At 46.7% G+C, this 17500-nt stretch overlaps 1 protein-coding gene across 1 annotated transcript in view; it reads right to left on the bottom strand.

The window, feature by feature from the left end:
* adamts17 (ADAM metallopeptidase with thrombospondin type 1 motif, 17) overlaps window positions 1-17500 on the bottom strand; it is a 62398-nt gene that overhangs the window by 24042 nt on the left and 20856 nt on the right. Inside the window, exons 7-9 of the mRNA XM_030377463.1 lie at window positions 16178-16221; window positions 8128-8233; window positions 2921-3061 (exon numbers count right to left, since the gene is read on the bottom strand). Coding sequence (XP_030233323.1) covers window positions 2921-3061; window positions 8128-8233; window positions 16178-16221 — 291 coding nt within the window. The remainder of the gene's footprint in view (window positions 1-2920; window positions 3062-8127; window positions 8234-16177; window positions 16222-17500) is intronic.

The following is a 17500-nucleotide window of genomic DNA, read 5'->3' as shown; positions in this document are numbered from 1 at the left end:
AGCACATTCATGAACACATACACACACACACACACACACACTCACACGAACACACACACACACACACATAAGCACATTCATGAACTCACACACACACACACAGACACAAGCACATTCATAAACACACACAAACACACACACATACACACACAAGCACATTCATTAACACGCACACAGACACACCCAGACACACACACAAACACATTCATGAACACACACACACAGACACACCCAAACACAAAAAGATTTATTGTTGGGCACATTTTGTGTAAAAGAGACCCAGCTCAAAGTCCTACCGCCTGCATGTGGAAAACAGGTCACCATTGACCGTCGATGTACGACCATGATGCAAGGCAGAGCAACAACAGGTGGCCTTGGTTCCTTGTTGTGTGTGCATGTGTGTGTGTTGGCGTGTGTGCATGCGGGCGGGCGTGCGTGCCTATGTGTGATGTATGGCTGTGTTTCTGGTCGACAGCTGCACCAAGGTAGAGAGTCCTCCCTAGCCACATCCAGCTGGACTGGATGTGCGTTTCGGTGCACAAAAATAAGAAATGGGTTAAATGATGAAATGTAGCGGCAAAAAGGATGGCCCAAATACAATCCCTACCCCGTTTATCCTGGTGAGGATGGGGGCAATAGCAAAGTGAAAAGAGATTCGTTTTTTTTGCGTCTCATTTCACATAAGACACATCAGTATGTTTAAGGGCCTCTACAGCTCTACTTGTGAGCTGTGCGTCGTCTCGATGCTATCTTCAGACCGTATGTGTAGGCTGTCTCATTAAGTCACGCATGGCTTCATTCATTTCGCTCTGGTAAGCAAGCATCTGTTCATATAATGGGCAAACTACCCCACATATGTTGCTGATTAATTAATTAACACATTAATATCAACCAGTTTACACCTGTCCACCATGGCCCCCTGCTGCCTCGCACGGTTTGGCGTGGACGTACATTCAAGGACTAAGTGCCGGACGGAGCCGGCGAATCCGGTGCCAGAAACCGCACATTTCTGAAGCCACCCTCGGAGGTGGTTTCAAATCTATCCGGACCAATGCGGTTTTGTGTTAGGATTCGTGTGGACGCCTGAAACGCAAACGATGACGTCACTAGCCCCCCACCACCTGGGGGACGTCAGAGTTGCGTTGAATTTTTCATTGATTATTTTATTTGTATTCTTTTTGTAGCTTTAAATAAAGCCCCTTGATCAATTTAATTACTAACTGTACATTACAAAGTATTTTCTGCTCAATTTAAAGGGTTTAATCTCCTCGTGAATGTTTGTATACAGCGCGCAGGCTGTATGCATGCAGGTTTGATGTGCTCCACCTTTTTCTGTGGAGAACCAGCGCCTTGAATATTTGCTACAGCGTTTCTACAGCTCGATGCGCTTTCGCAATGACTCCGTCTTTACGGAGATATTCCTGAACCACATAAAACAAAACCGGATCGTTTTCGTTGTTCCGGCTCCATGTGGACGGGGCCTGGGAGTTTGTGTGATAAGCAATTACATGCCGTTTGAAAATGCCCGTCCCTGTACCTTAGTGACATCACAAGTGGGCGTGTCCACCTAGATGTATGCTGGATAGATCAGTTGTACAGTTGCCATTAGGTGGACCTGTTTTACAATACCGTTGTGTACACATACTTTATTGACTTTGTACAACACCTTGGGTTGGCCCCGTTGGGAATGTGAGACTTAACTTAAAAATCTCTTCTCTTCTACAAAATCGGAATCTTTCATTTTGATTTGAAGCTCTCTGTAGGAACGGTATTTATAAACGGCTCAGTTACTTGGAAATGAAACACAAAACTATTTGAAACCAACCTCTCATGTACTCCCCTGTCTGTGAAGCCTTTCTATCAGACTTAATATCACAATGTTGTCCCTACTAATGTCCTCCCTGCCTTTCACACACACACACACACACGCGCAAACACACACACACACACACACACACACACACACACACACACATACACACATACGGACAAGCACGTCAATGCTTCAACGTGTTGCATGCAAACCATCAGTATTACATTTGCCTTTGTGAAGACCAAATTGACACGTGTTGCCAGGAAATTGTGAAGTCATGGCTTCTCAGACTTCCTCTGCAGTATGGAGGGACAAGTGCCAGATAGCGAGAGAGAGGGGAAGTACGACTGTCTGTAGGAGACAGTCGGGTTTGGAGTCAAATACAGGGAGAAGGACCAATGGAAGGCAGTAAGGAGGGAACAGTTCGGTAAAAAAAAAAAATGCATTAACAGATACGTGTATGCATGTTCAAAGCATTCATCTGTCACAAGTAAAGTGAACAACTAATATTAAATATTACACAACAGAGTCATCAACTATGAAGTACGATTCCTATACATTTCTGTTGATTCGTTTCCCAGCTTTGTGCTTTAACGGTCACCCAGGTGACAACTACACCGTAATATAGGAGGAATCACCTCCGAAACCTCAGACGCAAGCTTTCAGTTCACCGTTCCACTGGAGGTCTGCGTCGAGCGCTAATGCATCCGACTACACAGTATCGTTCCTGTAGGCTGTGTTCCCTCTGCGCAATGCAGTCATATTCACTGTTCTGCACCGGCAAGCAGCGCTGGATTCCAATCAGAGGCTGAAGGAGCCCGGCGGTTGGCAGGCCAGCCTGAGAGTGACTTAAGAGTTTCCATTCGCTTTCACATCATGATGCAGTTAAACCGGCCACTGTAGACTGTAGCAACTCTGCATGCACAGGCCTCACTCCACTAGGACCAAGAGACGCAATCTGAGGCTATGCGTGTGCTGGTGCGTGTGTGTGCGCGTGTGTGTGCGCGTGTGCGTGTGCGTGTGTGTGTGTGTGTGTGTGTTACAAAGTGACTTGCATGACAGAGAGCACAAAACAACAGAAAAAGAAAAGAAGAATGCGAAAACAACCTGAGGAACTTCTCCAGGTCGTCACGGCTGCAGGAGGACCAGGAGAGGTCGCTGGGGTTACGACCTTTCACCCACTCGCCTGACATGATGTGGGAGTGACCAGTGCAGGTGGCATGGTCGTCATCGTGGCTCATTCCCATGCTGAGGGAGAGAGAGAGAGAGAGAGAGAGAGAGAGAGAGAGAGAGAGAGAGAGAGAGAGAGAGAGAGAGAGAGAGAGAGAGAGAGAGAGAGAGAGAGAGACAGACAGACAAAATACTCCGTTCATACACATTACACGACACAAAATATGCAACATCAACTTGACAAGCATGCATTGTACAGTAACGTCTGACATAAAGATCAACCTTTCAAAGCAGTAATTTCATGTTATAGTACGGCATTTTTCTCTGACACCTTTAAATAGGTGGAAAAACCATAAAATATGAACATAAGTGAACACTCTGAACAATCTTCCAGCGACACAACAAAAGGCCCAGACCATGTTGAACATTTCCCTTCAGCCACAGCTGTAACGTATTGGCCAAGGAGAGAAGCAGCCCGAGGACAGCTTCCACAGGAAAGTATATCTCACCCAGCATGTGTGTCTGTGTGCGTGTGTGTGTGTGTGTGTGTGTGTGTGTGTGTGTGTGTGTGTGTGTGTGTGTGTGTGTGTGTGTGTGTGTGTGTGTGTGTGTGTGTGTGTGTGTGTGTGTGTGTGTGTGTGCGTCTGCGTGTGTGTGTGTGTGTCTGTGACAGTGTGTGTGTGTGATAGAGGAATGTTGCATTCATGTGGCGTCGGAAATAATCTGAAAAATGAATCCCTGCCTGGGATAATTCTCATGAACGCCCACTTAAATCGGTACAACAATTCAGGAACTCGGCCAAAAAATGTTGTTGCATGATGCAGACTTGTGATGTCATACATCACATGGAAGAGGAAAGCCAATGTTTAGTTGCTGTATTAGGTTGAAACCGCTAGTTTCTCTTCACTTAGAGTGACCTAGAAAAGTTTGAAAAGTTATTTAGTTGCATCGACCCTCAAAACAATCCTTCGCCTGACCTATTTAATTTGTTCTGCCTTGTCGGAAACAGCTATCAACGTGTTGTTAAAACGCTCTGAGCGGTATCATACAAGTCATCTATTTTATACTTGTAGTGTGTTGTTTCCAGGTCTCCGAGTTAAAAGCTCAAAACCACACAGACGTCGGAAGGACGACTCCCTCAGTTGGGGAACGAGACCACGAGGAGCGTGTGAATGCAGCGGCAGAGAGAGAGAGAGAGAGAGAGAGAGAGAGAGAGAGAGAGAGAGAGAGAGAGAGAGAGAGACAGAAAGAGCAAGAGAGAGAGACAGAGAGATGGAGAGAGAGAGAGAGAGACAGAGAGAGAGAGAGACAGAGAGAGAGAGATAGAGAGAGAGAAAAAGAAAAATATATAAAATAAAGGAAAGAAACATAGATAACGGTTGGATGAGCGAGGAAGACGGATGGAGAGAGAGTGAGCGAGAGAGAGAGAAAGAAAGAGGGAGAGAGAGAGATTATGACAGAGGGACACATATTGAAATAGGGAAGACTGCAGGAAAAGTTACAGCTTTTCTCTTGAAGACGTGACCTACATTTGCAAATGAAAAACAAAAGCCTGGTTTGAACAGTGAGTCAGGGCCTAATAAATTATCAGACTCGCACACTTTCCTTTTCTTTACCCATTTCAACAATAACACAAAAACCTGTGTCAATGGACACTTCTAAAAAGGGTGTGTGTGTGTGTGTGTGTGTGTGTGTGTGTGTGTGTGTGTGTGTGTGTGTGTGTGTTGTGTGTGTGGTGTGTGTGTGTGTGTGTGTGTGTGTGTGTGTGTGTGTGTGTGTGTGTGTGTGTGTGTGCGCCTGTATGTGTCTGTGAACTTTTGAACAGAATCCTTCACAAGCTGCAGAACATGACCACAACCCCATCCCAGTTACCTCAGCACAAGAAGCAATATGAGCTGTACATTCTAGTGTTTATCAGACCCCCGAATAAACTTAAAAGACACATCCGGGCCGTTCAAGAAGACAGCACAGCAGCACCGGGAACCACCAGGGGAAAAACACAAAAAATACCCCTAAAAACAGCACGCCACAGCGGGCCGAGAACGTATTAGAACACGCCTAGGAGCCGGAGCTGGAACTGAAAATCATAGCGTGTGTGCAGCGAGTCATTTGTAAGTAATAACAGGAGGGAGAGCAGCCTTTAGGGAAGCGTTGAGAAGCAGCGAGGCACCATAGGTGACCACAGTCAGGTGGAGTGTGAAACTCATTGACATGGATCATCATTAAAGACACTCTGCCCAGCCAGGGGTCGTCGGTTATTCACCAAGGATACAGTAAAACGTATTCTGGCATTAAAAAGTAACTGCATTTCAACAATTGTACGATAGTATTTATCACCATCCACTAAATGCACAGAAATGCACAGAGGGACAATTCACCTATATATGATCATTTATCAGAAGTTAACACCGATGGCATTAAACTGCACTCAACTGCACAGCATTGCATGTCTCTAGTGCAATCACTGTAGTGTACTGTAACTCAGAGCAGTGTACAGGAACATCAGCGCTTTTCACAAAATATCCAACCTGGCTGAGAAGTTATCCCTGAAACCGTTGTGAGAGCGCACGACCACACAAACACGCAAACACACACACAAAGACACACCTACACAATACCTGGGCATCGGTATACACAGAGGCCCACTCCGACGCCAGCTTATCCCCTTACTAGCCCACTGGGCTGGGGAGAGATGTCTGGCTGGCTGAGGCCGGGCCGGAGAGTCCCAGAGGGAACTGGCGCTGACCACAAAGCCTGTGTAAAGGTGATTCTGGCACACTCACACTGTGTGGCTGAGCCATAAAATAATGCACTGGGATCAACACCTCCTCTATTGTCTGCCTGGCTGTACCAGGGCTAAACAAGTAAAGCATGAAAGTGTCAACATCTGGGCCCGATACATACTTTCATTAGCCTGTAATTATTGAAAATATGTATTTATGTAGCATCATAGCATAATTGCATATTTTGGCCAAATTGTGATATGGAACCTAACTGTACTCTCCCAATGCTGCTGATTCACTGTGCCTCATTGGCTATACCAGAAGCCAATCAAAGTTATTTTCACATTCCATATTCACTATCTACTTAAGTCATATATTCAGCATTTTTAATCCAAAATTCATGATGAAGTTTAAAATATGACTTAGGCAATTATGCTATGAGGCCAACGATATGTAGGTGTACTGTGTGTGAGGCATGTCTTTGGCTTTATTTAGCGTACTGTGTTAGTGAGAGCAGTGTGTTGAGTGGCCTACTTTAGCGGAACATGAGATTAGATTAGGATGCACCTTATTAAAGCTCAGGGCAGGAGTAAATAAGGACTTAGGAGCACTTTAGGTGGATTCCTGGCCGAGGTTGATTCGTCGGTCAGAGTTGAAACAACAGGGATCGGTCCAATGTGTTCATCGTTAAAATGGATTTTATGTTTCTAAATGTCTTGCTTCATTTGCACATCTGTAATGCTTGCATAACAAGTAGTATTGTTTTACGATTTGCTCATCGGAAAATAGCCCACAAATCAGGACTTTCTAACACAACAGAGTTTACTCTAATGTGATTGAATGAAATCGACTGTAATATCATCTAATCCGTCTAAACAGGACGAAAATGGTAGCACCAGAGAGAGAGAGGGAGAGAGTGAGAGAGAGAGAGAAAGAGAGAGAGAGAGAGGAGAGAGAGAGAGAGAGAGAGAGAGAGAGAGAGAGAGAGAGAGAGAGAGAGAGAGAGAGAGAGAGAGATTACATTCTTGACAGCCAGAAGGCTTTTAAAAAAAAAAAATTGGGCTTGCTTTGTATTGCCAAATGACAGCATTTTCCAAAACTTGGCAACAGAGACAATGTTTATTGCACATCGTCACACACTAATACTATTAGTACTAGTTTACGGCTGCTAAAAAACTTTTTGTCCATTTTGCACAATCGAATCAAATTCTGAAGGATCAAATCATATTCATTCAAATCAACAATCTGTTGTCTCTGGTAATACGGCATGCTATTGGCGTCAGAAACACTGACCGTGTCTTTTCTCATTATCTTTAGCAGGACATTGACGATGTCGGTTCGCTTCGAACAGATCCACTATTGTTTCCGATCTAATTTTTTAGCTTTGCTTAACCGCTCGGAACAACATAAACGATTGTTCTGTGTTGTTATTAAATATTTATTCTGCATGAAAAGACAACACATTGTTTCTGTTACTTCTGAGCGACAACGTTTTAAGACTGCCGGCTCCACTAAGAATGACTTCCCAAATGAACGACATGTGTTCGACTCCCTTCGTATTTATTGCCATGCAAAAGAGCCATACCTAGTAGCTATAGGTATTGACTGTGTGACATGCACAGACAACGTCAGCTCTGGAGACACAGCCCCCCCTGTGTCGAAGAGACACCTTCAAATTCAAAATGGGGACAACCTGCCAAGATTGCTTGCAGGTCAGACCCACCGGGTTTGCAGTAAAGATGAATTTCTGGATAAGTACAGACCACAGGTACTTCTGCAGCAGTTTACTTACAGACCAGACCAATGACCCCAATGAACCAAGGAAACCATCTCTGCTGCACCACACATTGTATTCAACGAAGTAAAACAAGTTTCCAGCACCAATGGAAGTTATCTTCCCATTTCCCACAAATGTTTATTTTAATTTCCCCCACAATTGTTTATTTTAATCTTCCCGCAAATGTTTGTTTTAATTTCATGCTGGATGTTCAGAAGCTGAACGCTAATCCAACGGTTGTCAGCCATTCTACGACATAGGATATCTTCGAAGCGAGCGCTCTGATGAAGGTAATTCTTCGGGAAAGTGTCGTAATAAGTGTAAAGTGCAATGAGTAAATTTGCACACCAATCCTCACGTTCCAAAGACACTTCCACCCACAAGAGCAAAATAAACTTGACGGAAAAAAACATCTGACCTAAAATGCTGAAGAAACCATAATAAACACTGTTATACACACTGTTATATACACAATTAGATACACTATTACAGTTCAATACACGGTTATATACACGGCTATATACACCGTAATATACACCTTCATATACACTATTAGGTACACTGTGATGAACAGAGGCAGCGAGAAAGAAAGGGAGAGAGAGAGAGACAGATTCATAGAGAGCAGCGCTGGCCCAGAGCCTTACTTGTGACCCAGCTCGTGGGCGATGGTGAAAGCCAAGTTGAGTCCGTTATCCTCAGCTAACACACACTTCCTCTTGGCACTGCACACCCCTCCCAGGTAAGCGATCCCTGCCACAAGCCGAGAGAGAAAATGACAGTTCACAGTTAGTGTTTTGGCCCTTCCCTTCCTTCACTTCCAGTACCAACAAAGAAAACTGATTTGATTCTCCACACGGGCCATCTGGTGCAGCCAGGCGATGTCAATAGGAGACACACAGCTGGTGTTAGAATAACTTATTATTTATTGTTAGCCCTGGTAGTGTTAGTAGTAGCAGTGCTATTTGCTGTTTAACTATTGAGCCGTTTAGGAGGGTCTTTTATCGAGAGTGATTTACAAGGGCTTGTCTTGGATCCATGTCGTTATTGAGCTGGTAGGGTTAAGGGCATCTTGCTCAGGGATTAGTGCAGGTACACATGGCGAACAGCAACAACCTTCACCCATAACCATGAGACTTTTGTGCAACACTGAATAATTGGTATTGGTGGGGTACTAGTCGTAGTAGCAGTAGTCGTAGTAGTAGTTGTAATATTAGTAGTAATAGTAGGAATAATTGATTCAGGTGAGTGTACTTTGCTTCCGTGATACTCACGTCATCTGGTTGACGAAAACTATTTCGGTGTTTAAGAAAATCAAACCATAAACCTGTTATCTTAGTGAGAGGAAATGAATGTACATCCTCCAACAGAGGGCGCTATAGTGTATTGGCAAGATGTCAATTGCAACTACGTGTTCCGTTCGGCCTTGGTCAATTAAAAAACCAAAGTGGACACATCTGGAGCTGAAGAACCTGAACAGCAACATCATAGACAACACTAAATCAACTTCAAGTGGTAAAAGAAAGCAAATGTCGTGTCGCAATATTGAAATATTGCAATACGCACATAATTGCAATACTTATTTAACCGGCACTCAAGAAAATCGTTCTTATATCGTATTGTGAGGTCCCTGCCGATTTGCGTCTCTGGTCCGAATTACCTACAGCCTGTAGAACAAAAGAACATCCAATCGGATTTCTGCAAACTGTGGACTGCTGCTGTAAGCTGCACGGTGCCATGACACTGATTACAAAACAAAAACAAAACAACAACAAACAAAGAGCAAAAAAAGCACAGACCCCTGTCTTGATTATCCGCGAGCGGCCAAAGGATGCGAAGGGGAAAAAAAAAAAGCAGCAGTCAATCAGCCGCGCGGGCCAGGCGTGCTGACATCACTGCAGCGGCCCCGCCGTGAGTCAGCACACACCTGCTTTGTGTCTGCGAGCTGGAGGCGCGCCAGGGAGGCTCTCTGGAAACACCAGAGGCCTGAGAGATATCCCTGACACGGGAACAGGGCCCCATCACCAGCGCCCCAGCCGGGGGCCACGTTCTCCCCCCCCCCCCCCCCGTGAAGACGGCAGACACCGCCGCTTTGGCCTCGGTCGGCGAAAAAACGTGGGAGCGATCGCGACGTGAGGGGGGCATAGGAAGTGGAAACCGAGGCTAATTTGCTCTGTTTTGAAAAGCGATGCGGCTCGGGGGAAGAGGTGGGTTTGAGGGAGGGGAGGTAACGCAGAGGAGCAGCTGGGAGTTCCGATGATACTCTTTGGCACGGGTGAATGAAAGCTTTTGCGGACAATGGACAATAAGCTGGGAGATGCTGACGACAATGCTGTTTGTGTGTCTTCGAAGCCTCGCTCAATTTTCCAAGCTCAATCTTGTAAGGGCTTGTCCCTGGGCCAGCTAGTGTCCCCTAATTGTGTTTGACAGTATCGTATTGTATTGTAAATTATTTAAAAGGTCTCCATACTTAAAGTCTCCGGCTACATCCACATCTGCACTTTCGGGGAATACTGTGAATACTTCTGCATGGTGGCGATAAGTCTCTGTGCAGACACACAGAAGGTTTTGGGTCTGACATGTTTAGTAATCAAGGGGGACGCAATAGCAGTAAGTCATGATTCCAAATGACATATTACTCATAGTGCTTTGGCCTCCCTACACTCCACAATCAATTATGAATGCACACACACCCCCGTGTGCAGAAACACACACACACAGACACACACAGACCCAACCTGAGTACTCAGCCAGGGGTCTTTACTGCTAAGCTGGCCGTACTTCTACTGAATCTATTTAGCGAAATCAAAATATGGCTGCTTTTGCACTGGATTGGGTTTGACACAAAGCCGTTCCTCACTGGAAACATCTCGGGGCGATAAAAACAGATGTTGGCCTGGATTCTTACATGTTGAGAGTTTTTCATTTCCCCTCCTTCTCTCTCCCCCCCCCCTCCTCCACCTCCTAATCTTCGAAAGGTTTGCAACGTTTTTTCAAGCAACCCCCACTTTCGCTCAGGGGCTGCAATTACAGGGGTATGACGTCCATCATCTGCTAGAATGATAGGAAAGAATTCACGCCGGGTTCGTACAAAACGGATTCACCAAATTACTATTATTATTATTATTGTCCTTTTCTTTTTCATGCGTCTTTTGTTTTCAGTAATTCAGGACATATTTCAGTCTGTCCGAAATTGTGGCAGCTTGAAAAAAGATAATTGTAGCGAGAAAGAGACGATAATTCAGACTGACTTTTACCCATACATGGTCTGGTGTCAACACCATAGCCAGCATCATCTGGCCCACTTGAATCCCAGCGACCGCAACTCAAAGAATAACCCTCAAAAGGCCAATCGAACTAAGCAGGTTACCAGCTGACTCGATGCTATCGAAGAGCAGTATAGCAGCACCAGCTGTGGCATTAGACATTAGATGTTAAGGGACCGCTAGCCTATCGGATCATCACGATTTGCCTCTCACTGCGCGTCGGAATGAATACGAAGAAATTATACAAAAAAGGCCTTGGGGTGCTTGGGGCGGCTGATGGTGATGTCATACATGATGTCTGTTTTATATTTGTTTGCACCTTCCGAAGCCTGGACCAGGGGAAAGCACTTGTGAGGACGAAGCTCCAGGGTTGGACCGTGGGTCCTGTTCATCATTAGCAGGCGGGGACAGGAGGGTGGGGGGGCGGGGGGGAACGACCACAGCTCAAACTCAACCTCCAGTGGTGGGCTGGGGATCCTGGTCATTAGCATGGGGGGGAGAGGAGGGGAGGGGAGGGGTGGGGGGGGGGGGGGGCAACGACCAGAGCTCAAACTCAGCCTCCAGTGGTTATTTTTTCGGGGCGGCGCACCGGGCGGATCAAACAGCCGCGGCGGGTGTCACATCGCTGGCGGCACATTGAGTCGGACAGCGTCAAAAGAGCAACAAAGCCTCAACGGGCGGCTAAACTCACAGGCGCTGTGGCCCCCCCCCCCCCCGCCTAGGAGCGGAGCGCAGTTTGCTGCCGCTCATTATGAAGCGTTTGAAACATTCCCCCATTGAGTGTCCAAATCCCCCCCCCCCAGTGCTGACCACACAACCCCAAGCGACCCAGGCCGGACCTGGGCCAGATAAGGAAGAACTTATGTGTGTGTGTGGCCAAACAAACACACAAGGACCAAACAAACACACACGCTTTGTTTGGTCTGACACACACACACACACAGACACACACACACACACACACACACACACACACACACACACGCACACAGATACATACTTTTTGACCCTGGCTTGACCGCTACCCCGGCTATCACACGATCGCCGCTCTACCCATCACCAACACACACACACACACACACACACACACACACACACACACACACACACACACACACACACACACACACACACACACAGATGCAGACACAGACACACGGAATATGCACAGCACTCACACATGTATACACCAGGCCAAAAACGATAAGTTAACTGATTTAGGAAACGGCTGGCGCAAAGCAAACACACACACTCACACACACAAACACAGACATGCGGGTACTCACACACACACACACACACACACATGCACGCACACACACAAACACACGCACACTCACGCAGAATTGCACAAACACACACATAAATGCACACACAAGGCCACAGCCTATAAATTAACAGGTTTCTGGAACCGGAGCAGTAAAACACACAGACACACCGCCACTATCATCAACTTCCTCCCCGCGACCCACTCCATCAAGCCAACCATGCATCAAGTGGCGTCCGGGCTTCAATCATCTTGCCCCCCCCCCCCCCCCCCCCCCCCCCAGTTCCCAGCCTCCCCCCAGGGCTAATAAACGACACAGAGGCAGGAAGTGGAACAGGCCGTTTACACATCGCCGCGCCGAGGTTTGAGCATAGGCACGCAGAAGAAAACACACAAACCCTTGTCTTCAAAAGTGATCGCACCGTCAGCGCGAGGTGTGAGGGGGGGAATCTGAGAGGAGGGATGACAAGTGAGCGGGGGGGGGGGGGGGGGGGGGGGGGGTGAAAGGGGGCGAGAGAGGCACACACAATGGGCTAGCCCTGTGATTATAGTGTAACATAAAGTGGGTCACGCACTCACACACAGACACACACGCTCACACACACACGCTCACACTCACCCACAAACACATTCCCATTCACACTCTCTCAGACACAGAAACACAGAGTCACACTGACCCTGACACACACACACACACACACACACACGCACACTCTGGGGCCTGGCTCTGACAACAAAGGGCAGGAGTGTTGTGGTGGCGGTAATCGGTCAGATCAGTGCACTGAGAGCATTACGGTGCCTGAACGAGGGCACAGCCCTCTCACTCATGTACCGGTCGGGCTCATGATGTAACACAGCTGATTAGAGCAACGCAGCTAATGAGAGTGTCCCAGCTGATGACTCTGACAACGCTAATAACAGTTACCTAGCTGATGACACTGACACAGATTAGCACAGTGACACAGCTAATGCAAGTAGCATAGCGGGTAACAGTACCACAGCTTATAACAGTCACACAGATGGTCACAGTAAACAGCTAATAATAGTAACAAGCTGATTACAGGAACGCAGCGTACAACAGTAACAGAGCTTGTAGCACAAACACAGCTGCTGAGAGTAATAAAGCTGGTAACAGTACACAGCTGAGCAAAGAAACACAGCCTATAACAGTAACACAGACAAGCATGCGTCAAGTGTCTGCATCGATGTTAAAAATCCACCGAGAACTACAACGTCTCGGGCTGAGCGAGCTGAGGAAGAGGACGCCATCAGTCGGAGAAAAGCAGGTCCAATCAGAGATGGGTATTCGGGGGACCATCAGAAGGACATGCAAAACGCCGACACCACTTGGACCTCAATGGAAGTGCAATTACAATCCCATGGCGGTGGTTCACATCTTGGCTTTCCCAATGGAAGAGGAAGTGTCTGAAGACCACAGAGTCCGGTATGGGGTAGTTTATCAACCATGTGGTCAACAGAAATCAGAGAAAGCGGAGTCACGGCCCCTAAGGGGAGACTGGTGCTGGGGCTGGAGGAGATCAATCCACCCTGCCGAGCAGACGGTTTACAATCACCGGCCGAGATATGGGGACGGCAGCGGGGGCAGCCAGCCTCAGCCAGGGCAGCTAATCTGCCCGTCTGAGATGGGTTGCAGCAGGGGGTCTGGGTTGGACAAACAGTGGGTGGACGTAATCACAGTCCTTGGGGGGGTCCCTGGCCCCCGGGGAGCCGGCCCACCCCTACTGGTGCATCCAGAAGAAGGGTATTATGGATGAAAACAGTGTTCAAGCAGAGAGAAGTGATCTGGGAATGTGGGTTTGGCCGTTAACCTACGGCCAGGAGCGGAGTCGACCCACTGAGATTGGATGATCCCAGTACAACATCGAGTACAAAAGCAGAGGAGAATGTTGTTTGTATAGGGGCGAGTATATCTACATATGCACACACACACACACACACACACACACACACACACACATGCAGACACACAACATACACAGACACAGACACACACCTGCACACACGCGTGCTGGCACACAAACAGACACGCAAACACACTCCCATGTTTGGTCTGATAAGAAGATTGAATCACAGCTCCTTCCTGGATGCCTGGATGAAAAGGAAGTCAGACATCCCTTGATCCTTCTCAAAGGTACACACAATTGCACACACACACACACCAAAGTGAGGTGGAAAGATCCAGCTGATAAAGGAGATGAGCCATGCGTTCCTGTTCTTGCGGATGCGTCCAGGTTTCTGGGAGGGCTTCTGCGTCTGCCGAAGCCTCTGAAGGGGGATCTCCTCTCCCCTTCAGAGCTGTCTGCCCCCAGCTCTCACACAGGGATTGTTGTTTTATGAGCTGAGATGATATAGAGAAGACATGACTGCTCTCTAATGCTTTGGAAGGAAACAAGGAGAAGGGAGAGAACCAGGCCACACATATGGAGTCCTTTCTAGGGGAGTTTGTGTGTGTACGTGTGTATGTGTGTATGATAAAAATATAGTGTGTTAAAATAACAATACAAATCAAAACCTTCATATTTATTTAAGGAATGATCATTAAGAACTGTATAGATCTCTTGTCTCGGTTATGTCGCACTAACAATAGTTTCCTTATTTGATCGTTTTATGTACTTGATGTACATGATTCCCGCACCTAATTTTTATTGCACATTTTGTAAGTTGCGTTGGACAAAAGTGTCAAAATGTAATGTTTGTGTTTGTGTGTGTGTGTTTGCGTGCCTGCTGTGTGTGCGTGTGTGTGTGTTTGCATCCCCGGCAACTTATGTCTGCCTACAGAGACGAAGCTGGGGTGAAATCCTCAGTTCCACGTTCGGTCGAAAACAGCAGCCGGGAAGTCTTGTTCGTTACATAACACCGGTTCCCAGGACCATGTTGGCCCGGGTGACCGCTCCGGCCGTTTGGCAGGGCAGCATCATACCAAAGGATGATGTGAGGACAGCGAAACCCCTTACCCGGCCCACAGCAGAGCAGAAACAGCAGAGATACAGAGAGAGACCCGGCAGGTCTACATGAGAACACATTGATCTCTGTACAGACATTGGTCATTTAGCGGCTATTTATGTTGGGAGCACAAGAGCGCCACACTAGTTTTAAACTGCAGATAATGCTTTTGTAAGGAGACACTAAGGCAGAAACTCTCTGTCTTACCCCCACCCAGAGCCGGAGGCAGAGAAAACAGTAACGCTTTGTAAAAGTCTGTCTCTGTTATTCCTCTTCGGGCCGTTGTTATGGGATGAACGTGATGGATTGGCCTCGTATGAAGCGGCACCCACGGAATGTTTTGTTTTCTGGTACATTAAAAGCGTACATGCGTAAAGAAACAAGAGCAGAACCTATTTAGACTTGGAGGGCATACACGCTCGCACTTGAAATAACACTGTGCCTTCTGGACGTTTCTCAGCGCGGCCTCCGACGAGCTCAGCGGAGAGATGCCGTTACCGTGGCGATGGCCGCCGAGACGTTTTCTTTTTTTCCACAGGCCAGGGTGCGTCTGAAGCTGTTCTCAGAGGACGGCATCACTCAGAGCCACGAGCCTTTAAAGGTTCAGTTAAGACTAACAAACACAAAGCAAACACTACTTTGACAGCACTTAGGCTGCTGAGAACCACAGCGAGGTGGACTGGTGCACCATGGGATATTCACGTGGTTGCTGATTCTGATTGGCTCACACACACACGAGGCCCTTGCCGTGCGTTGCAGGATGGGACTCATTCCTAGAGACAACACAGGGTGACTAGGTGACTGATTGCTCTAGTAACGGCGTTAGCAGGGAGTGGAGTAGAACTGAAATTATTTTCCTTTAGCAACTTAGTTGGAGGTCGGCAAAGTATGAATCATGTTTCTGTAAAGAACGAAGTATCAGAACAACTTTAAATCTTAAAAAACAAGTTATGAATTCAGACATGGATTCATGGTTAAGGTCATGCTACACAAAGTCAGAGCTAATGTCCATGCATGTGTCGTTGTTGTTCTGTTGGACCAATTGTCTCTGAAACACTGAATGCTCGCAAACATGGAGCGTGTGAATAAGTACGTGACAGGTTTACAACATTCAGCAGGCGGAGGTCAGGCAGCAGCCGTGTGACAGACGTCTGCAGCCCATAGAGAAGGACAGAAAAGGAGAATAACCGTGCAACTCACCGACTGTGTCGCAGGGCTCATCCTTGTGAACGCAGAAGTCTGTCCTGAAAGAGTAACAACAACAGGAGGATCTCAATTCACCAAGTTCAAAATGCCTGCGTTCACATTAGTGCAAAAACATCAACATCAACAACAACATACAACATACCATACAAAAAAAAAATGCTAAATCAACATAAAAAATAAAAACATTATCCATCTCACAAACACACACAAACACATACACAGACACACATATCTGGTTGGCACAAACACAAACATGGCATTTTCGGTTTGGTGGCATTAAGTGGTTGCCATGGGGTCGTCGAGGGCAAGCTGTGACTGGGCCGGGTCCCGGGGAGGACCAGACGGACTCCTTTAGGCCCACTGCCTACCCCTGATGGAGAAAGTGAGGCGCTCTTTGTCCCCACTGTCACAGAACACTTTGATGGCCTTTCTCTGCTGCGCTACGCTCTGGCCCCCGAGTGGACTCCAGCTTTGACTGTGGAGGCAGAAAGCCTATGGGGGTGTTGTGGTTATGTGTATGTGTATGCGTGTGCATGTCCGCGCGCATGTGGGTTTGTGTGTGTGTGTGTGTGTGTGTGTGTGTGTGTGTGTGTGTGTGTGTGTATTCAGCATCTTCAGCCTTCACAGAACGATTACAGTTCAAATCCATGGCCACGCACAGTGCACATCAGCATAGAATGGTACAGCATTGTACAGTAGTATATACTAGATTAGTGCAGTGTAGTAAAGTAGTGTAGTGTAGTAAAGTACAGTATAATACAGTTTAGTCAAGTGTAGTAGTGTAGTGTTTTGTACATTGTAGAGCAGTTTAATGTACCATAGCCCAGTATATAGTGCAGTATAGTATAGCACGTAGTAGAAAGTATAGTTAAGTATATAGTAGAGCATGTAGTAGCATAGAGTAGTATAGTTAAAGTATATACTACAGTACAGTATATAGTACAGCATGGAGGAGTATAGAGTATAGTTTAGTATATAGTACAGTATACAGTAGTTTAGAGTATAGCAAAGTACAGTACAGTATAGTATAGTATAGTATAGTATAGTATAGTATAGTATAGTATAGTATAGAGTAGGATAGTGTAGTGTAGTGTAGTGTAGTGTAGTGTAGTGTAGTATAGTGTAGTATAGTACAGTTGTTTCGGGAGGAGAACACAGTTAACGATCGCACGCGCAGCGCGGTTCCTCAAGCGGCTGAACCGGAGCCCAGGATCTGTTCGGCTGCACAAGAAATATGACTTGAGGGGGAGATAAGATTAGAAAAATTAACGGTCGCCTTTCACCACACTGTCCACAAGGATGCAGAGCTGGAGGGGG

Source organism: Gadus morhua, chromosome 14 (genome assembly GCF_902167405.1).
Source record: "Gadus morhua chromosome 14, gadMor3.0, whole genome shotgun sequence".
Lineage (NCBI taxonomy): Eukaryota > Metazoa > Chordata > Actinopteri > Gadiformes > Gadidae > Gadus > Gadus morhua.
The sequence above is the reverse complement of the archived record's forward strand: the minus strand, read 5'-3'. Positions and strand labels throughout refer to the sequence as shown.